Below are 20228 nucleotides of genomic sequence, written 5' to 3'. Positions count from 1 at the left end.
TGCGTATAAAAATAAGTTCCATATTTGGCATGTTTTAAACTGACTTTAGAAAGATACCATGCCTTTCACATAAATTTCTGTTTTAGCTCGGGGGGGAAACGTGGCTGAGGCTAAACAATGTCAAACTGGCTGAAGTATTTGGTCAATCAAAATATTCTATTTTAAAGGGAAATGGGAAGAACAGTCAAAGGTTAAGGGGACCAGGAAAGCCAAAAAAAAAAAAGGTAACAGAATGAGAAGAAAAATGTCAATTAGAAAATAAAAAAATATCTTAAAATAAGCATTCATCCTTCTGATTCTAATGCATTTTGTACTAGGTTCATATTTAACTGTTATGTAGTACTAATTATTAGACAAAAAGGGGATGTGGGTTGAATAAACATAAGACAAAATATAATGAAATAACCAAAATGTCAAAGGTTTTATTGCTTTCTTCATCCTCATTGTTACTAGAAATTTTTCAAGCAAGATCAAAACAGCCCTTAGTTGCATCTAAAATTTAAGATTCTTTATCATTTCTTATGGCAAAAACAAGAGTTTCCTACAATCATTCAATTCTTCATTTCTTTTTAACAATTAGAAAATTTTGAATTGAGATATAAAGGAAACCCAAACCAAAGAATGGATTTTTTCTTTGTCCCATAAACCTTGTGTCAAAAATACTTTGTATTATGTTTACCTTTTTATCCCTTGGACTGATCTGTTGAGGTCTTCTGACCTTCTGGGTGACTTCTACTCTCTCTATAGAAGATTCCATGTCATCTCGAGGGGTACTCCTAGATGGAACATAACGTCCACTGTCTTCTGGTACTATCTCCTCTTCTAAACTTTCCAACTGTAATAGAAAAAGTGTTGGGTTTTTTTTTAAGAATTTAAAACAATTCTGATTGGAAAAGAGATCTGGGATTCTACAATCACTACTGATTAAACAGATTGGCAGAATGTGCAAGTTTTTCTCTGTACAAAAGCGGCAGCAAAAGACTAAAAATCTAAAGCTGAATGCTAAATGTTTATCTAAAGCATGTTGTTGATCTCTTATCAACTCAATAAACAAATCTGCTTTAACGAGTAAGGACAATAATTTCCTTTTACCTTAAATGAAAATTTCTGATAATTTCATAAAAATTGTCAGTAAAATTAGGAATCTTACCATATAAGTAAGATGTGTTCATCCTGCCACAGTCAGATTAAACAGATGTTACTTCAGATCAATATAGTTTTAATATGATGATTCATATGTAAAAACATATATTTATTTACCGGTAATCTAAAATTTATCACAGACATAAGTGGACAAATTTCTTCCATTATTTTAAACCAATAGAATGATTTAACTTCAAGCTAAATTCAAAATCTTATAGACTTTAAAAGACAAGTCACATCACTTTATAATTTATTTCTGTAGGTAGTCAACAGGAATATGTCTAATTGAATGATCACCCTAGAAACTTTGTAGTTAAAAGATCAATCTTGCAACAAAACTATAAAACATCATTCTTCTTAAGTGAACAAAACCATGAAAATTTATTAACATTGTCCAATGAACCATGAAAATGAGGTCAATGTCAGATAAATCCTGCCAGCTGTACACCTTAAAATTATTCAATATAGTTGTCCTATTGCTTATAGTATTTGAGAAATAGACTTGACCAAAAAAACTTAACCTTGATCACTGATCCATAAAATATGTTCAGGATAACCCTGTCTGAGAGACATGTAGACTGCAAGGAACCCACATACCAAATATAGTTATCCTATTACTCATAAGTGAGAATTTCACATGACAAAAAAAAGTGGTTTTCAAGCAGTCAAGGAACCATGAAAATTACATCAAGGACAATGGACATATGACAGACAGAAACTTCGTACTAAAAGGTATCTGCATACAAGGTATGAAGCATCCAGGGCTTCTACTTTCTGAAATATAAAGCTTTATACAAATAGTTTATGCCATCACCAGCAGATAGTAATCCCCATTTCTCTAATTTTTGTGCTAATTTCACATTTCTTGAGCGGTGTGAGAAAAATATTTCTCCTCACTAGTGAAATATCTGTTCTCGGCAAATGATTAGTCGAAATTTGATTGTGACGTCAAAATTTCTTGGTTTCTTCTGAATTTTCCTATTGTGACGTCATGAAAAAAGGCGACCATGCCTGATGACGTCGCATATAAATAACACAACTTTCTGAAAATCTTTGAAAAAAGAAGGAAAAAAATCATTAGAGAAACAGATTCCGACACTATAACTCGTGTATTACGATATTTCTCCACTCTCAACAGTTAAATTTTAATTATCTAAAAAGCTCAGCAAGCCTTTAAATAATAAAATTTAACTGTCTCGAGTGGAGAAATATCGTAACACACTTGTTGCAGTGTAGGAATCTATATGTCTCACATTCTGCAACGAAAGATGAGAAAAAAATGGTATGTTTACATTATCCTAGGTTCATTAACAATCTTAACTGTCAGTCCTAATTAATTATATAATGCACTTTTCGGTATATGTAAAAACAACCAACAAAATGCAGTGAAAAATTGACTTTTTTATAAAAGTATCGGGTAAATAACCAGAAAATCTTTAACAAAAAGACAACAGGTTGGTTTAAGTACTTTTCTAAATAGATAGGTATTCAATATTTTATGTGATGGTAATCAATACAGTCAGCTGTTACTAACTAACTACATGCTTCTATACACCAAAACATTATTTAATACAAATCAGTTTTTGAAGAATATTACAACATTTACAAATTACATTGTATCTGATGATTCACAAAGCAAAAACATACACATTAATTTGACAAGAACATACATGTACTTTTAGAGCATTTTTCAGATGTCTATTGTACATGCATTTTTAACTTATGACTGGTATGCATGTACAGTAGCTAAAACTAGAGCTGTCCACATAGAAGGACTGATAGTGCATGCATTTTAGTTCCTGCTGTGAAATTCAGTATTGAGACAATGCATACAAAGCTTTGTCAATCTATGTGCTAGTAGCCTACCATACAAAAATTAAAGAACCTTAGTGAGCACGCTCACATACCCCACGTCCCCACATTGTCATTGGAGAAATTAAATAAGTGTAACAAAAAATAATTATAAAAGAAAAAATATTGAATAATAATTTCCTGTCAATATGCACATCTACATAGTATGTCCTTCTTATCTACAAAATTTTATGAAATTCTGTTGTGTGGTTTCAGAGGAGTTGAGATGACAAACTGTTGAAGTAGTACCTTAAAGCAAATAAGTTCAAAGGGGTGTAACTCCTAGAAAAAATATTGAATCGTAATTTCCTGTCGACATGCACATCTACATAGTATGTCCTTATTATCTTAAAAGGTTTCATGAAATTCTGTTGTGTAGTTTCAGAGGAGTTGCGATGACAAACTGTTGCAGTAGTACATTAAAGTAAATAAGTTCAAAGGGGCGTAACTCCTAGAAAAAAAATTGAATCGTAATTTCCTGTCTATATGCACATCTACATAGTATGTCCTTATTATCTAAAAAGGTTTCATGAAATTCTGTTGTGTGGTTTCAGAGGAGTTGCGATGACAAACTGTTGCAGTAGTACATTGAAGCAAATAAGTTCAAAGGGGCGTAACTCCTAGAAAAAAAATGAATCGTAATTTCCTGTCGATATGCACAACTACATAATATGTCTTTTTTATCTAAAAAGGTTTCGTGAAATTCTGTTGTGTTGTTTGAGAGGAGTTGCGATGACAAGAAACAGGACTGACGGACGGACGGATGGACTGACGGACGGACGGGTCAAAAACATTATACCCTCCGCAACTCGTTGCGTGGGGTATAATTATGCATTAAAAACAAACCAGTCAATGTTTTACCATAGCAGTCAAAGGTCAAAGTCAAGGTCAAAAGAGCTGACTTTAAAACATCACACCCCTCCATCCCATGATGCATCAGCATACCATGTTTGGCCAACCTTAGTTGTACAGTACAAAAGTTATGCGCAGGACCCAAATCAAGGTCAACGTGACCTGACTTTGGTATATGACACACCTTCTGTCCATGATGCAACTGTGTACTAAGTTTGGTTAACCTACTTTTAAATTTTACTGTAAAAAAAAAGTGATGAGCCAGACAGGAATTGGACAAGGATTTTTCTTTAATAGGGGTCAAATGTCAAAGTCAAGGTCCAAAAATATAAATTTATCAGATAACTTTTAAAATAGGATTCAACTTGAAAGACAATTCTGAATGCTTTAATAGGAGTAATAGAGGCTCTTTAGACGCTGTGTTGCTCACCTAGGTATATGTGAGCCAAATACATGTATACCAAAAATAGTTGATTTTTTCTAGAAGTATCTGAGAAATGGACAAATACACAAAAACTTAAAAATGACCAATTAACCATGGAAATTAGATCAAGTTCAGATAAAACCAGCCAGACTGACATGTACACCTTACAATCATTCCATATACCAAATATAGTTGACCTACGGCTTAAAGTATCTGAAAAAAACTAACTTGACCAAAAAACTTAACCTTGATCACTGATCCATGTAATGAGGTCAAGGTAATGTGAACCCTGTCAGACAGACAAGTATACATTGGAAGGATCATCATCCAACCCCATATATAGTTATCCTATTACTCATAATAAGTGAGAAATTCAAATGACTAAAAAACCATCCAGTTTTTTTTTCCAGCAGTTGCTGAACCATGAAAATGAGGTCAATGACATATACAGATGACAGATTGAAATTTTTTAACATATGGCATCTGTATACATTTATACAAGGTACAAACTATCCAAGTCTTCTACTCTCTGAAATGTAAATCTTTATACAAATAGTTATGGCAGGGTTAGTCCAAGTATTAGCATTCCCATGTCTTGCTTTCTGTGACTTTCGTCAACGAGACAAAATTGAGGTAAAGGACAACACTATACATATTTCAGAACCTAAGGAATCTGTATGCAAGGCATTGCATATCCAGCTCTTATCCTTGTTTATAGCAACAATATGTCTTGCATTCTTTCACCTTGTTGCAGTCATAAAAAAAATTGTTGATGCAAAAATAACAAGAAATGATTGTAACAGGATGCTGTTATGAAGTCTCCCAAATAAAGTCCCCTTAGTATAAACCCATAAGGACTCTCCCTACTATATATTCAGATCAAAAGAATTTCCAATTATTTTTTTTAAATTGTATAAATTGGGAAAAAAATCTGTTCAAGGTCAAAGATCAAGGTCATTATTGACCATTGAACTTTTGACCTTAAGTAGGCCATATAACCCATGGTCATTACTAAAAGACTAAAAGACCCCATGTGTCTATCACTAACTGTTTTCAAGTTATAATCATTGAAAATAAACAAATTTAAAAATCCCATAACTCTAGAACAGTAAAAGTGACGCCACCCAAATTTAATCTTGATCTGTATTTTGTGGTAATAAGCATTGTGTACTGTAAATACAGAAATTATTGCGTGCATTTATTATTGCGATTTAGTCATTTTAGACTAAAATGCGATTTTAATTTTTGCGATATTGAGAAAAATCCTGTTTAATTCATATAAAAAATTTCAAAATGCGAGTTGAAATTATTGCGATTATAACCCTGTCGCATTTTTCGCAATAATAAAAACATCGCAATAATTTCTGAATTTACAGTATAAGTTTCATAGCATTTGGTTGTAGCAAACTAAAGTTAGAGAACAGAAACAAAAAAATCAGCAAATTTTCGATTTGTAAATGGGCATAACTCTTGAACGGTTAAAGTGACGCCACCAATATTCAAACTTGATCTGTGTTTTGTGGTAATAAGCATTGTGTATAAGTTTCATAACATTTGGTTGAGGCAAACTAAAGTTAGAGATCGGAAACCAACTTTGGGACGTACGGACAGACGTACGTACAGAGGGAGAAGGGTAAAACTTAATGCCCCCATCGCAATGGCGGGGGCAAAAACAAGTTGAAAAGAATTACGACACAGAGATAAGACAGACAGTTTTGACTACGATACCGCTAGAAAAATAAAGGGCATATTTGAACATTTCAGAAATTTCTTAATTACAACAAGTCACCTATGAACCCTTCACAAATTAATTTTGCAGGGGTTCTTTAGCAGGTATAAAATAACTTAAGGAACTCTCTCAACAAAGCTTTTGATTTAACTAACATCTAATTCCAGTAAAAAAAAAAGATCCTCTGACTTGAGTCATTAAAGCAAAAAACATAAAACTTCAGTAACTTAACTTTTATGCTACAGATATATTGATGAATAAAATATTATTGCATCACAAACAGGCCCGGATCCAGAATTTGATATTTTGGGGAGGGGGCTCCTAAGAATTAGTAAAGGACCATATTTTGACAAAAAATTAGCTGTAATTTACCTATAAATTACATATTTGTTCATTTTAAGGGAGAGGGGCATCTGAATCCATGCCTGATAAAAACAGTATCAAACTGCAAAATGCTAATAAATGTTATACTATAAAGCTACACTCAGGTTAAAAAAAAAAATATCTGATATAGATCCTCAAAGTTTCCCCTGACAAAAATTGGTCTGAGAATTAACTACTTTTGGCAGGATGCTATTATACATCACTATGCCCATAAGTATATTATATAAAGATAAATTACTGAGGATTCTACTAACATTGCCATAACCCCTAACATCTTTGAACACAAACACAGTTCAAAGCAAAACAAAGTAAATAAATGCTGAAGACATTTGAAATCGAGTTAAGAATTTGTAATGTTGACACAACACATTGATTAAAGGGGCATTAGCTGTCAAATTCATGTTCACCGATTTGACTCAAATTCTTATATTCGACTTATAACATACTAAAACGCATAGCCAGATTATAAAAAGTCTAAAATTACTAATTTATGATGCATAGACTCAAAAGTATGTTTCAGCATTTCATGTGTTTTAGTCTAGACGCCATCTAATGAACCATTGAGGTGACCTCAGAAGACTGCCAACTGTCATATAACCCGATATAAACATAAACATAGATATAAATAGATTGCGAACTCGTGCAATTGGATTTTTCTAGATCTGTTTGATTTCATATTATAGGTTAAAAAAATATTCTATACAAAGCACAAAAATGTCTCCATTCACCTCAAAAGCTAACCAAACCTTTAAACAGACTTATTCAGAAGGGATATAGTTACGATACTGTTGTCAGGTCATTAAAGATGGCATATTTTGGTATTAATATTGATTCACTCGTAGGGTCTTTGCATCGGAAATAAACACATTTATTCTAAAACCAGTTTTTGGCATAATACGGGTTATCATCTTTTCATGATGGTATGATACTAAACCCCTAATGGGATGGATTGTGCTTGATTTTCATATGATGAAGACATACTCTTTCAATCAGTTTAATTGAGGTCTGGAGCTGGCATGTCAGTAACTGCTAGTAGTCCTTTGTTAATTTATGTATTATTGTCATTTAGCTTAGTTTCTTCTTTTACCTATTGTGACATCGGACTTAGACTTCTTTTAAACTGAGATTTACTGTGCGTATTGCTGTGTGTTTGTTTATTCTACATTGGCTAGAGGTATAGGGGGGGGGGGGGGGGGGGGGGGTTGAGATTTCACATGTTTAACCCCGCCGCATTTTTGCGCCTGTCCCAAGTCAGGAGCCTCTGGCCTTTGTTATTCTTGTATGTTTTTTTAATTTTAAGTTCATTTATATGTTTCGGAGTTTAGTGTGACATCCATTTTCACTGAACTAGTACACATTTTTGTTTAGGGGCCAGCTGAAGCCCGCCTCTGGGTGTGGGATTTTCTCGCTGTGTTGAAGACCCATTGGTGGCCTTGGGCTGTTTTCTGCTCTTTGGTCGGGTTGTTGTCTCTTTGACACATTCCCCATTTCCATTCTCAATTTTATTTAATAATCGTTTTTACCTGTACAAGAATGATTTTTTCTAGATTGAATCAGTCAACCAAATGGTTTACCCTTGTTTCATTTCCAATGTTTACATTCTTTTCCATTTAATAACTAAACATGCCTAGTTTATGCGTAACCCATCTCTAGCTATAGGGATCATATTAAAGTTCACATGAATAAGGATTCAATGAGGTCGAATTATTCACTTGATGTTTCTTTGCTTAATTTGACAAAACTGAAACAAACTGGGTGTTAGGAGCGAATAATATTTCACTATCATTAATGATTGAACAAAAAAAAAATCATATTTTATTTTTTTTATATCTCGTAGCTAATGCCCCTTTAAGAGAATGCACAGTAGGAATTATAACTTTAACTTAAAATTTTACATTTTATATCTGAATTAAATTAACTTAGGTAACATTAATAATATTTTTGTTGAAAAAGGATAACTTAAAAGAACCCTTACTCTTCCTTACATGTTAATGCCCTCTTCTCTATCAGAAGGCGCTTTTCAAACAATCTGTATTGTAAATCAATGAGGCTTTAAAATTTGGCTAAAGAGCCAAAAAGGTGAATCAAGTGACCTCTGCCTTGTAGTACCTGTCAGTATTATAAAAGCACATCAAATTGTATGGATTATATCCATCAGTTTCAAAGCTCATGCAGTGAAAGCTTAAGACACTCCAACAGCACCTTAAAGTTTGTTGAGGTACATATATTATAATATTTGATAATGGTCAAGACATTAATAAATTTTGTTACATATTTACCATAGGAACCGTTTGAGCAGGAGATATGAGCTGCCCTTGAATGGTATCTTCTGAACTGGAAGAATGCTGTAAAAACTCCAAAATTTTCTTTAAGTTTCCAATCTCTTTCTGTAACAAAGAAGTAAAGATTTGATATAATTATCTTTTATATTCAATTTACTTTTTAATAAGTCATGACTAGCTGATTTTTATAACTTTCAAACATCTATGGATTCTTAATCTTTTATTCTGTAAAATATATTTAAAATAGTGATTTTCTAACTCTTAAAAAAACACCTCCAAAGCGTCTCAATCAAATTAGACAATATGATTGACCAGAGTTTAAGTACAATAGAAACAATATCTGATAAGTTAATTGGAATGTTTTGTCTACATATGAACAGAATTTATCTTTTTATGTCGATACTGTGGATTCATTAATTTTCGTGGTTTTGCCAATGTCGGTACACAACCTGATAGAAATTTGTATTTTGCTGAATATTTAAATTCGTGGTTCACCTGTACCAACGAAACACACGAAAATAAGTATCTAACGAATAATAATGAATCCACAGTATTCAACATCTATGATACAATATGACTCTAATACTTTTAATCTAAAGCATTCAATTGTCTTGAATGTGAAACATATTGATATACAAATTTTAAACCAAATAACTCTTCCACAGAAAAAAAATTCCAAATAAGTGAACCAAGGTATAAAAGAATAAGGTTGAATAAGATGTTAATAAGTTTTAATATGAAGGACTAGATTTACAGAATTACAATTAAAGGGAGATAATACCTTATATTTGTCTTCCATCTCTTCTATCCTAGACTGGTGCTGTGTCTGTATATTGTGTATTTCCTTTTGATGTTTCTCCGACATTTGTTGTTCTAAGGCCATTAAATCCTGCTTATGTTGTTCAGCACTCTTTCTTGATGTTACAGTATCTACACTACCACCATCTAAATCATCAGAATGAGTGGAGTGGGTACTTGCTATTTCTATAATTAAAGAAAAATATATATACATAGAAATGTGTCATCAGAATATGTAATATAGGTACCTGTTCCTGGTATCAGCTAATCATGAAAAAAGGTTGAAATGTTTGTTGCCATTAACAATTTTGTTATAATTTAGTACAGTGTATATCATAAATTATAGATCAATTCCTTGACAATTTAGTTCTAACCACCTTAAATGATTGTTAGTCTGTTTGATAAATACTTGAAAGATAGAATACACAGATACATATAAAGGCTGCAACCAAGGTTGTATTCAAGGTGATGAAATACTAAATAAATTGTTGACACAGGGATATGTCTCGCCTTTTGTAATTTTGATAGTATAATGCAAATGTTGAAATTAAAATGGCAATATTTAAACATGTAAACTATGCAAATCATTCAAAGTCAATGAACCATGACTGAAGGTGCTGAGGCAAATTACCTCCATGGAAATTAGAAATGCCAATGCTTATAAAACTGCATACCAAATACCATTGACTTGTCATAACTCGTTTCCTTTCAACAAAACACAATCTTTAACTTGTAAACTATGTAAAAGTTTCAAAGTTGATGAACTATGATGAGGGGGTCATATAATCTCCATGGAAATGACACTTGCAAATTCCAATACATCTGCATACCAAATATCATTGATTTAACATAAGGGTCCATCTTAAACTGTTCTAATCACAAACTCTATCATGTAAACAGTACTAAACTATGCAAAACAATTAAAGTCAATAGACCATGACTGAGCGGGCAGGGCTATAGTAATAACATGAGATGTGCAAATGCTAATAAATCTGCATACAAAATATCACTGACCTACCACTGATGATTCTCCTTAAACTTACCTAATCAAAAACTAATACATGTAAACTAAGCAAAAGTTTCAAAGTCAATAGACCATGACTGACAGGGCAGGGCCTAATAATCTCCCTGGAAATGAAATGTGCCAATGCTAATACAACTGCATACCAAATATCATTGACCTACCACTAGTGGTTCCCCATAAACTGACCTAATCACAAACAAATATATTGTTGACACTGCCGCCACCAGAAACAGCACGCCTTTGTCTCACTTTTTGGACTCTGTGGACCCTTGACAAAAATCTTTGTGTTTTATACACAATATTTCATCAAAATGTAATTCTTTTTTTCCTGGAGACAAAACTTATTCATTATGAGTATATGCATATGGTCATTCTCAAAATGTTTCCACCTATTCCAAATCTTAGTGAAAACATTGGATTGTCAAGTCATTTTTCATACAATGGTAATATTTATAAGACATATATGAAAATAGTTTGCATTACCTTCTTTGATGCGTTTAAGTTTTTCTTCATATTCTGCCTCTATCCTGGCTATAATTGCTGTATGGGTGTCTCTTAAGTCTTCTATAGAGTTATCCTTCTCTTCACTTGACCTACGACGGGCTACTTCAGGGTCTGATGGTAAATCTGGTTCCCTGGTTTGCTCTTCTTTCTCAAGCTCTTGGTCTGATGGTAAATCTTGTTCCCTGGTTTGCTCTTCTTTCTCAAGTTCTTGGTCCGTCTTCTCTGTTGATTCTTCAGATTTAATAGCTGGTATATCATCTGGTTTAAAGGCAATCTTGGTCAATTCTTCCTTCAATTTTGAGATTTCTATTTCTTGATTTTGTTCCAGTTCAGAAATTCTAGCATCATATTCATCAATAAGAGTCTTTCTACATTCTGAAATATCTTTTTCATGTTGCATTCTGAGTTCTTCTGCCTCTGCCTGACGTTCAGCTGTAACCTTATCCATTAATTCTTGATGCTGTTCCATAAATCTGGCCTTTAAAGAAATTATCATATAAAATAGCATATACATTTAAGCAGATATTTTAAGTTGTCATACATGTAAACCTCTGACAGTGAGAAAAATATCTGTTATAGTGCAAGCACGGAGAACATTTTGTTGAATTACTTCAAGGTTGATTTATTTACAATATATGCAATGAAATACTAGTTGAAGCTAAAAGGTGTTAAAACTCATGCATGTATAGTATCACTTTCATGGAAACAATGGTAAATTATAATAAAGTGCATAAAAGGGCTTAATTTTTAGTTTTAGAAAATATTAACTATTACCAATATATTCTTTGGTTGTATTTCTACTTTTAGTAGATTTAGAAACTTTCAAACTAGTCTATGACACTTTTTCTTAGGTAATGTATAGATTTGACATTTCCTAGTGTATGATGATAATAAACTTCTAGATTATTCTTATTGTTTAAAAAATACTCTTTTATCAAATATTTAAACCAAAAGAAGAGAAAACTTTTCAATGATAATTTCTTTGTATATTAATGACAATGATCTTGCCAGTTTACCTGTTCAGACTCTATGGTTTCATCAAATTCCTGTTGCATAAGTGTTTTAGCCATTTCTAACTCTGTATCATACCGTTCATGTATAATATCAGCTACCTCAGGAGCCTCGCCACTTTTTATACCTGTAATCAGACAATATTGTCTATAAGTCATACTCTATTTTAGCCATTTCAGTTTTCACATATATAAATAGTCATGCTCTTTGTTAGCCATTTCAGCTTTTACATATATAAATAGTCATACTTTTTGTTAGCCATTTCAGTTTTCTCATATATAAATAGTCATACACTTTATTAACCATTACAGTTTTTAGTTTGTGTACCTTGGTATATGGTTTATATACAGTCAAAGTGATGGCTTTATCTTTTAAGTAATTGAATGAGTGTTGCTTCATTATAAAATATGAAAAAATCAACTTTTTTTGACAATGTGGAAAGGGAGATAACTCTACTTGTTTTCAATACCTAGATTTGTGTTTACTTGGTTTGGCAACATTCATGGCATTGGAAAGGGTAAACCATTTGTTTTCCTCAGCTGAAAGATTCAAAAATAATGCATAAACCAAAAATAACTTACGATCAATAAGAGTCTCATATTTTTCATCTGCTTCATTTAAGTCCAATTCATGTTGTTTTTTCAGTTCCTCCTTCTCACTGTCAAATGTTTCTACTAACTCTTGTCTTAGTAATTCCATTTTTTCATCATATTCCTTGTGAAGTTTGGACACATTATCCTCATGTTCCTTTATTAATTCTCGTTTGAGCCGATTTTGTTTTTCAATTTCTTCCTTAGAAGCTGTTCTGTGTTCTTCCAATTCTTTGATTTGTTTGTCATAATCCTCAATAATTTGATCCTTTTCATCTTTGAAATTTTCCTCCTGTTTAGAATTTTTCTCAATTGCCTCTTTTAGTTTTTCATTTAGCTGATTTATTTCTGTATGATATTCCTCCTGAAGTTGTTTAACAGTTTCCTCCTTAGCCCTTCCAATCTCTTGCATGAGAACAGCAACAGTATTATCATGAGTTTTACCAGCAGGTAGTAAACCCTTCTCGCTGGAATCACTAGATGAAGCACTGAAAGTGGAAGCAGTTTGTGTGAAGTCTCGTGATGATGCAGTTTGATCAAAATCTTGAGATGAATCAATCATGTCAAAGTCTTGTGATTGGTCAGTCTGTAACAATGATTCAGATAATGTATTGTCTTTGGTATCTTTGTCGTCCTCCAAACTGTCACCATCAGCCTCCGTTTTATCAGTTTCCCCTAAAGATTTCTTCCTCTCCTTGACAGTATCCTCCTCTGATTTAGATACCTCTATGACCGTCTCCTGAGACTGAGTATCACTATCCCGACTCACTAAAGATTCTTCGTCTTCCATTACAGCAGCTTTTTCTTCTGCAGGGGAAAATGCCTTTTCAATCTTATCTTCAATGACTTCTTGTATAACTTCCTCAATAACTTGGTCCTTTGTTTTGGTGTCATTTGATTTTTCTGGGTCTTTTGTCATTTCAGATTGTATTTGGTATTTCAAATCATCTATTTTCTGTTCATAATCTTCTTTTAATTTTCTAATATCTTTTTCATGGCCTGCAGTTATGTCTGCAGCTTGCCGTTTCAATTCAACCTCCATTTGAACTTTGAATTCTGTTTGAATAGTTACAAGTTCAACTTGACTCTCATGTTCTAGGTCTTGACATAGAGATTCATTCTTCTCTCTTTGTTGATGCTGTAACTCTTCAATTTGTTCTTGATGGACATTTTCAAGTTCCTGTTTGAGTGTTTCATGATCCTCTTTCTGTTTTTCAGATAAAGAATCAAGTTCTTCTTTATGTTTTTCTCTCAATGTTTCCATTTCTTTCTCATGAGTAAGTTTCATTTCACTGATAACTTCTTCATTGTCATGTTCTGATCTTTCCTGTAAATTTTTCATGGCTGCCTTTTGTTGTTGTTGTAATTCATCGTATTGCTCTTCCAGCATTCTCTCCTGTTCTTGAGAAGCTTCAAGGTCAGCTTTTAACTTGGAAACTTCAGCTTGAGATGACTTCAGATCTGTAAATACTTTTTCAAACTTTTCACTTATTTCATTAACAATTTTGGCATGTTTGTTTTCACACTCCTCCAATTCACGTAAACACTTTTCACCAAGTGCTTGTTTTTGCTTCATTAATGATTCTATTTTACAATCTTTATCACTCATTAATGAATTTACATCATCCAGTTCACTTTGGGTTACCCGTAATTTATTTTCAAGTTCCTGAATTTTATCTGAATTTTCAGTCAATTTAAATTGCATTTCTTGATTTTCAATTTTTTCTTGAGAAATCTTGAGTTGGAGGTCTGATATTTCATCTTCTTTTTTAGCCAACAATGTTTTAAGTTCCTGTAAGGTTTTATTATTAGTATCATCTTCAAACTGAAGTGAATCATCAGAAATGACAGTCAAATTATATGCTGATTTCAAGTAATCTCTTTCTGTCTCTTGTTCATCTGGAACACCACTTGATGTCACTGCATCACTCCCAGAATCCCTCTTTGGAGAAGTAACATCCTGCTGGTTTCCTTTAAATTTTTCTATTTCCTCTTTGTATTGAAGAATTTCTTCCTGATGGAACTTTTCAAGAGAACTGATTTTATTTTCATACTGTTTCTTGAGACTCGAAAGATCTGTAAATAAATTGGAAATATGATTGATAAATATATTAACCCTGCTGAAAAATTCAGTTTGTTTACTCCCAACATTTAATATTGATGTAACTAGTAATGTATCACCAACCCAGTATTTAAACAAGTGTCCATCCACCCACCCAACCATGCAGTCAGGTCTTTAATCCTGACATGATCACAAATATTCTGAGAATTTCAACTTAAAAGTTCCAACTTGATAAGGATAGCTGATCTTTTCTAGTTTTAAATAAAAGGTGCTTTAATATTAAAAGTGTGACCCCTTTATTGGTTGCTATGAAGTCTTCATATTTAGTTTTGAGAATTTTTTGGGATAATATTTAACCAATTCACCAATTGACATGATTTATTACATACATGTTCATTGATTCCCACTTGACAATCTTAATTTGTACAAATTTATCAACTGCCTAAGTTAAGGATAACTGTATTATATCGCTCCTTATGTTTTCAAATATCTTTTTAGTTTCCATAAAGTTGTCTACAAACGATTCTGAAAAAAGTGAATCCAGAAACATGCTTCAAACAGATTTGGTCTGTTTGATTATAGTTCACTCATTCATTGTTTAGATATGATTTTCAGGCATGCACTGGACCTCTTTCTTATTTCTCTTTTTAAATATACTCAAACTTTAATCAACTTAGAGAATAAGTGGTCAACAAGCAGCAAGGTCTCATTCATAAATGTCAGCAAAGGTCCTTGTTTGGGAATATATGATTATAGAGAAAACTTATTACAAGTACATTCACATATATCTCAAAATGTAGTAAAAAATTCCGAAAGTAAAAAAATAAGATCTTCAATATCTTAACAAGGAAATTTTAAATACAAATTGACAACAAGCAATAGTGTAATATTTTTGATGAATGAATGGACAAATAAATGGAAGGATTGACATGTAGTGAAAACTATTAAGCTTGCACACCTTTGACATGTAACCCTAATGATAAAATGCTCTCCATAAAATAACACTACATAAAATTTCTACATAATATAGTACTGTCATGTCCTTTTTCCTTTTTATTTACTTAAATCCAAAATTATCTTTACAATTCAGCAAGACTTATAGTATGTTTCTCATAAAGCAGGTATGCATGAAAAATCTTAAATGAGTTTCAATTTAAATTATAATGGCATGAAAGTTGCACTTCTGTGTGTTAATATGATTACACCACTTTATAGAAGAAAACACATGAATTTATCAATTGAAAAATGCAAAGCTCATTTATATTTTAAACATATCAATTTGATATTATTAAATGATGCATGGATTGGTAGGTAAGTACTTATTTATGTCTTCTTTTTCTACTGTTAAATGTCATATTTTTCCATCAGTTATTATGTTCCAAATTCATTTTAAATTTCTTTAAAGTTAATGTACAGTTAACATAATATCAGCCATTTTAAAACCTCATCTATTAATGTTTTTTTTTGTAAACATTCTTTTCATTTGATCATATTTGAAGCAGTTCTCTTAACCTTTTGTGAAGTAATATTATTTTGGAGAAGTTGGATGATTGCTAATGAGTAAACTATCACCTAAGACCAAAAAAGACTGATTAAGACAATAATGTGCATTTGTACACATCTGCATGTTAAATGTCAAACCCATCCTTCTTGAAAACCAGTCCAAATTTCATACCCTAATATAGATCCACCAAATTTTTATAACTTATCTAAAAGATTTACTGTTTAACCTTAAATATGCATGGAACATTTGCCACAGGACATTAGGCAAACAACATTCAGAGAATCCACCAACCCACATTACTATGAAATTTTGTCGAAAAGTTCTTGTAAATTTAAGTAAAATCCATCTGACTGGTATTAACCCTAGTTATGTCTTGTATCATTTTAACATTTGAACCATTTAAAAAATAAAAAGGGTACTCATTTTTTCTGTTCATGGATAGATAAAGTATCGTGTGAGTTGAATGATATTATTTTTAACTTGATGTCCTTCATTTAATAGATCACCTGTGATTTGTGGACCACCAGACTGGAATTTGGCCTTTTGCTTGTTGTAAAGTTTCTGTAACTGTTCCATTTCTTCTTGTAATCTTTCTACTTCCTGTGCTTCATCTGACATACGATCTGTCCGAGCAGCAAGCAATTGTTCATATTCCTGGAGTAAAGATGCACGAAGCAGGTCCAACTCCTCACGCTGGCTTTCCAAGGTCTGTCGTACATCTGAAACACATATAAAACTGTAAATAACAATACCATTCAGTGCTCTGTTATCATTATTTCATGTAATAAATGGTAGAATAATAGACTTAAAACAACAAGTACATTACATCCACATTTCTTACCCCTATTTCAAACTATGTTCTAAATTACCTTGTGTTTCATAGTCAATAACACATCCGTTTAAAATCCACAATTAAATATAAATCCTTTCCATTAGAACACTCTCGAAATATCTGTAAAAACTGCTTTCAAATACTTGTTACATCCTTATCATGTAAATATATAAAATCTAAAACGTATTAACTATTCATTCGCCATTCTCTAGCATTTAGAAAAAATGTATTCCATTCATAAAAAAAACTAAACCATATATTAGTAAATTATGTATATACTGAATTATAATGGAAGAGAAAATATTTTTGGAACTGTGTTAAAACCCTAAATCTTTAATTTAAACATGTCTTATTACTGTTTGTAACAAAATTTGTTTAAGTTATAGATCAAGTTTTGCTGATAAGAAAAATGATTATCAAAATTATAATATTTCAAAAATGTTGCATCTTAAATGTAAATATTCCTCAATTGTTAAAATTATATTTGTACATCCTCTTAAGTAAAAACTTATTTTTTCTTAAATACTGTATATCCAAAGACGAAACGAAACACAAATGAAAAAGTTTAAAACTGGTTTATGAAAAGGAGACTCAGCACATTTTATGATCAGCTTCAAAGGAATTTCACATGTTTTTTATTTTACATATGAATTCTCATCAAAAAGCTCATTTAAAACTTTTACTTTATATAAGGAAACAGAGAATGAATTTTTAAAACATGGTCACACCTGATTGGCAACCATTACTTATATCCTTTACCTACTGCTGGGATTTATTGATCATAATTTAAATACTTTAAACTTATATATTTATTTTTATAGTCTGATCAATGTTTATCAATGAAATTTGTACATAGCTGTCAGTCTCCTGAATGTATAATCTCAGCAATATAAAATCTTTATACAAAGCATTCATTTTATCTCCCAAAGTCTTACACAACTCAACATACAATTAATACCTAGATTTTATTCTTTCCTTCATTTTTTTCACAGAAAGGTTTTTGTTCTTACGAGATAAAAGATTTGTTTAAGCAAGCATCAGGGTTGACAACTTATGACCTTTCAAATAATCTTTAAATGAAGTTTTTATTGTCAACCTGTTTTTCCACTGACTTTCTATACAAGGGGAAGGTGATAACTGTTGTGCACTAAGAACTACTCCCTACTAACTACTGCATCTAAGTGTGGCTTAAATAATACGTCTAGACAGTATATTACATTGTACTATCACTTTCTATATTTCAACTGATGGTGATCATCTCTAATAATGAGTTGGGTCTTAAAAATTAATATATTACTACCTGAACATTAATTTCCAAGAAGCCATCTAATATTAAATTAAATTCATATTCCTTATAAAGGTGTTTTAAGAACATGTAACGATGGCAACATCAAAAATTGATCATACAGATTTCACATTTAATTCTAAATCTTCAAAGAAGTCCATAGGAAATTTACAGCTAGTTTTGTCCTAAATGGGTCATGTATGTAATAGAAATGTAAGCAATGTTGGACTATAAACAAAAAACAAAATAAAAAAATTATAAAAAAACAATTAAAATGACTTGCCTTCAGCTGTCTCAACAATTTTCTCTTTCTCCTCTAACTGTTGGTACTCTTCCTCAGTAACAGGCATGGACCTAATACTTTCTGTGTCTGTATCGTCATCTGTTTGTTGTCCCTGGGACTGTTTTATCTTCCTTGGAGTTCTTATCTTGGGAGATTTTGAAAGTCCATCAGATATTTTCTGTAATTTTAAATAGAACATCAGTAAAATGTTTCTAGTGTAGATAACACAAGCTTCAATATATTGTTCTGAGTAATATCATAATTATTCATAATCAATTTTTTTTCAGGCAAAATTCTTACTTAATCATTGTTAATCTAGAAAAATTAGTAATAAAGTAAATTTCTAGTTGAAAGATGGATGATCTCTACTCATACATAGCTTTATGATATTATACTCCAATGCTTTACCTTACATCCGATAAAAAACCCAACATTTTCATTAAACACTTGACCATTCATACCTACTCTATCAGCAGGTATGTTTATTTAAGGCAATTTTTTTTAAATAAGGGTACTTAAGGGAACGAAAATTGTGGAGAGAGCCACTTAGTATCAGTTTATAGTTTTGACAACAAAAATCAATTTACTAAATAGTTAAAAAGTTCTGATTTTCATTTCATACTTTAAATCTATAGTTATATAAAAATAAGTATAAGTCTAAATAAATAATAGCATTCAAGTGAAAGTGGACGAGAAATACATGAATATCCATATATGGTAAACAAATTGCATTATACAATTTTAAAGAAACTTGAATAATAATCTGAACGAAACTAAGGTATGCAACTGAACAGATATTTCACTTTCTAAAAATTTACAACATTACCTGTAATAGTTTTCCATGTTCTTCAGCCATTTTCTTGATTGTTTTCTGTATTTGTACAGATGTTGAATCCTTGGCACCTTGAACAGACAAACAATTTGTGATGATTTATTGTTAATTTCTGACGTTGTCAGATTGATGTCATACACAAATGAAAACATTAAAATATTGGCACTTTTAGTGTAAACAATTTAACCGTGTGAAAGTGCTAAGTTCTACTTTGTTGACAGTTTAATAGAAAAACAAAGGATATGGGGTATCCATCCATGACACAAAATCAGTACATGCAAAGCAAAAAACACAAAAAGCAAAGGAACAGCGCTTTTATTGCTGTTCTTCATCTCAAAGTCACAGAGAGGCCTTCAATATGGCTGTGGCGGGGGCATAAAAACTGTCAAAAGAAGCAAGTTAACACTGACAACAGATATTCTACAATTTCTACATGGTCTACAGATTTAATAGTAAGTAGTATTATTGTGAATTAAGAAAGGCTTTGCTAAAGGTACACTTAAAAGTTACGACAGGTATTTTTCAAAATATGGATTTACAATAACTAAATTGGGAATCACCATTGAAACTATAACTGCTATCATTTACCAAATAGTTTTCTTTCTAACAGCTTCCTGGTTTTTTTTCCAAAACCAGTTATATACTGTATATAGATTGCATTTTGAAGGAATTTAAAGGAAATGTTTATGTCTTGGATATCAAATTATTAAAAAAATTCAAAGTCAACATTTTAATTTTTTTCTTTTTATTTCTCATGACAGAATAATAAAACAGCTATGAGAAAGTGTTCTACTAAGAAGATACTCTAACCATGAAGTGATCACTATTGTTCTGGTTG

General features: G+C 31.7%; 1 protein-coding gene across 11 annotated transcripts in view; it reads right to left on the bottom strand.

The window, feature by feature from the left end:
* The window catches only part of LOC127730431 (A-kinase anchor protein 9-like), a 163007-nt gene that overhangs the window by 64865 nt on the left and 77914 nt on the right, over positions 1 to 20228 (bottom strand). For 10 of the 11 annotated variants that reach the window (XM_052238839.1, XM_052238847.1, XM_052238846.1 and 7 more), the window contains 9 exons: positions 19385 to 19461; positions 18559 to 18736; positions 16665 to 16877; positions 12584 to 14668; positions 12008 to 12129; positions 10971 to 11469; positions 9447 to 9649; positions 8663 to 8770; positions 680 to 835 (listed from right to left, as the gene is read on the bottom strand). In XM_052238839.1, coding sequence (XP_052094799.1) covers positions 680 to 835; positions 8663 to 8770; positions 9447 to 9649; positions 10971 to 11469; positions 12008 to 12129; positions 12584 to 14668; positions 16665 to 16877; positions 18559 to 18736; positions 19385 to 19461 — 3641 coding nt within the window. Of the gene's footprint in view, positions 1 to 679; positions 836 to 8662; positions 8771 to 9446; positions 9650 to 10970; positions 11470 to 12007; positions 12130 to 12583; positions 14669 to 16664; positions 16878 to 17027; positions 17154 to 18558; positions 18737 to 19384; positions 19462 to 20228 lie in introns of those variants that run through there. The other variant, XM_052238849.1, reaches the window with a different exon arrangement.

This window comes from Mytilus californianus, unplaced genomic scaffold (assembly GCF_021869535.1).
Source record: "Mytilus californianus isolate M0D057914Y unplaced genomic scaffold, xbMytCali1.0.p SCAF_2, whole genome shotgun sequence".
Taxonomy (NCBI): domain Eukaryota; kingdom Metazoa; phylum Mollusca; class Bivalvia; order Mytilida; family Mytilidae; genus Mytilus; species Mytilus californianus.
Note: the sequence above shows the minus strand (reverse complement) of the source record. Positions and strands in the feature narration are given on the sequence as shown.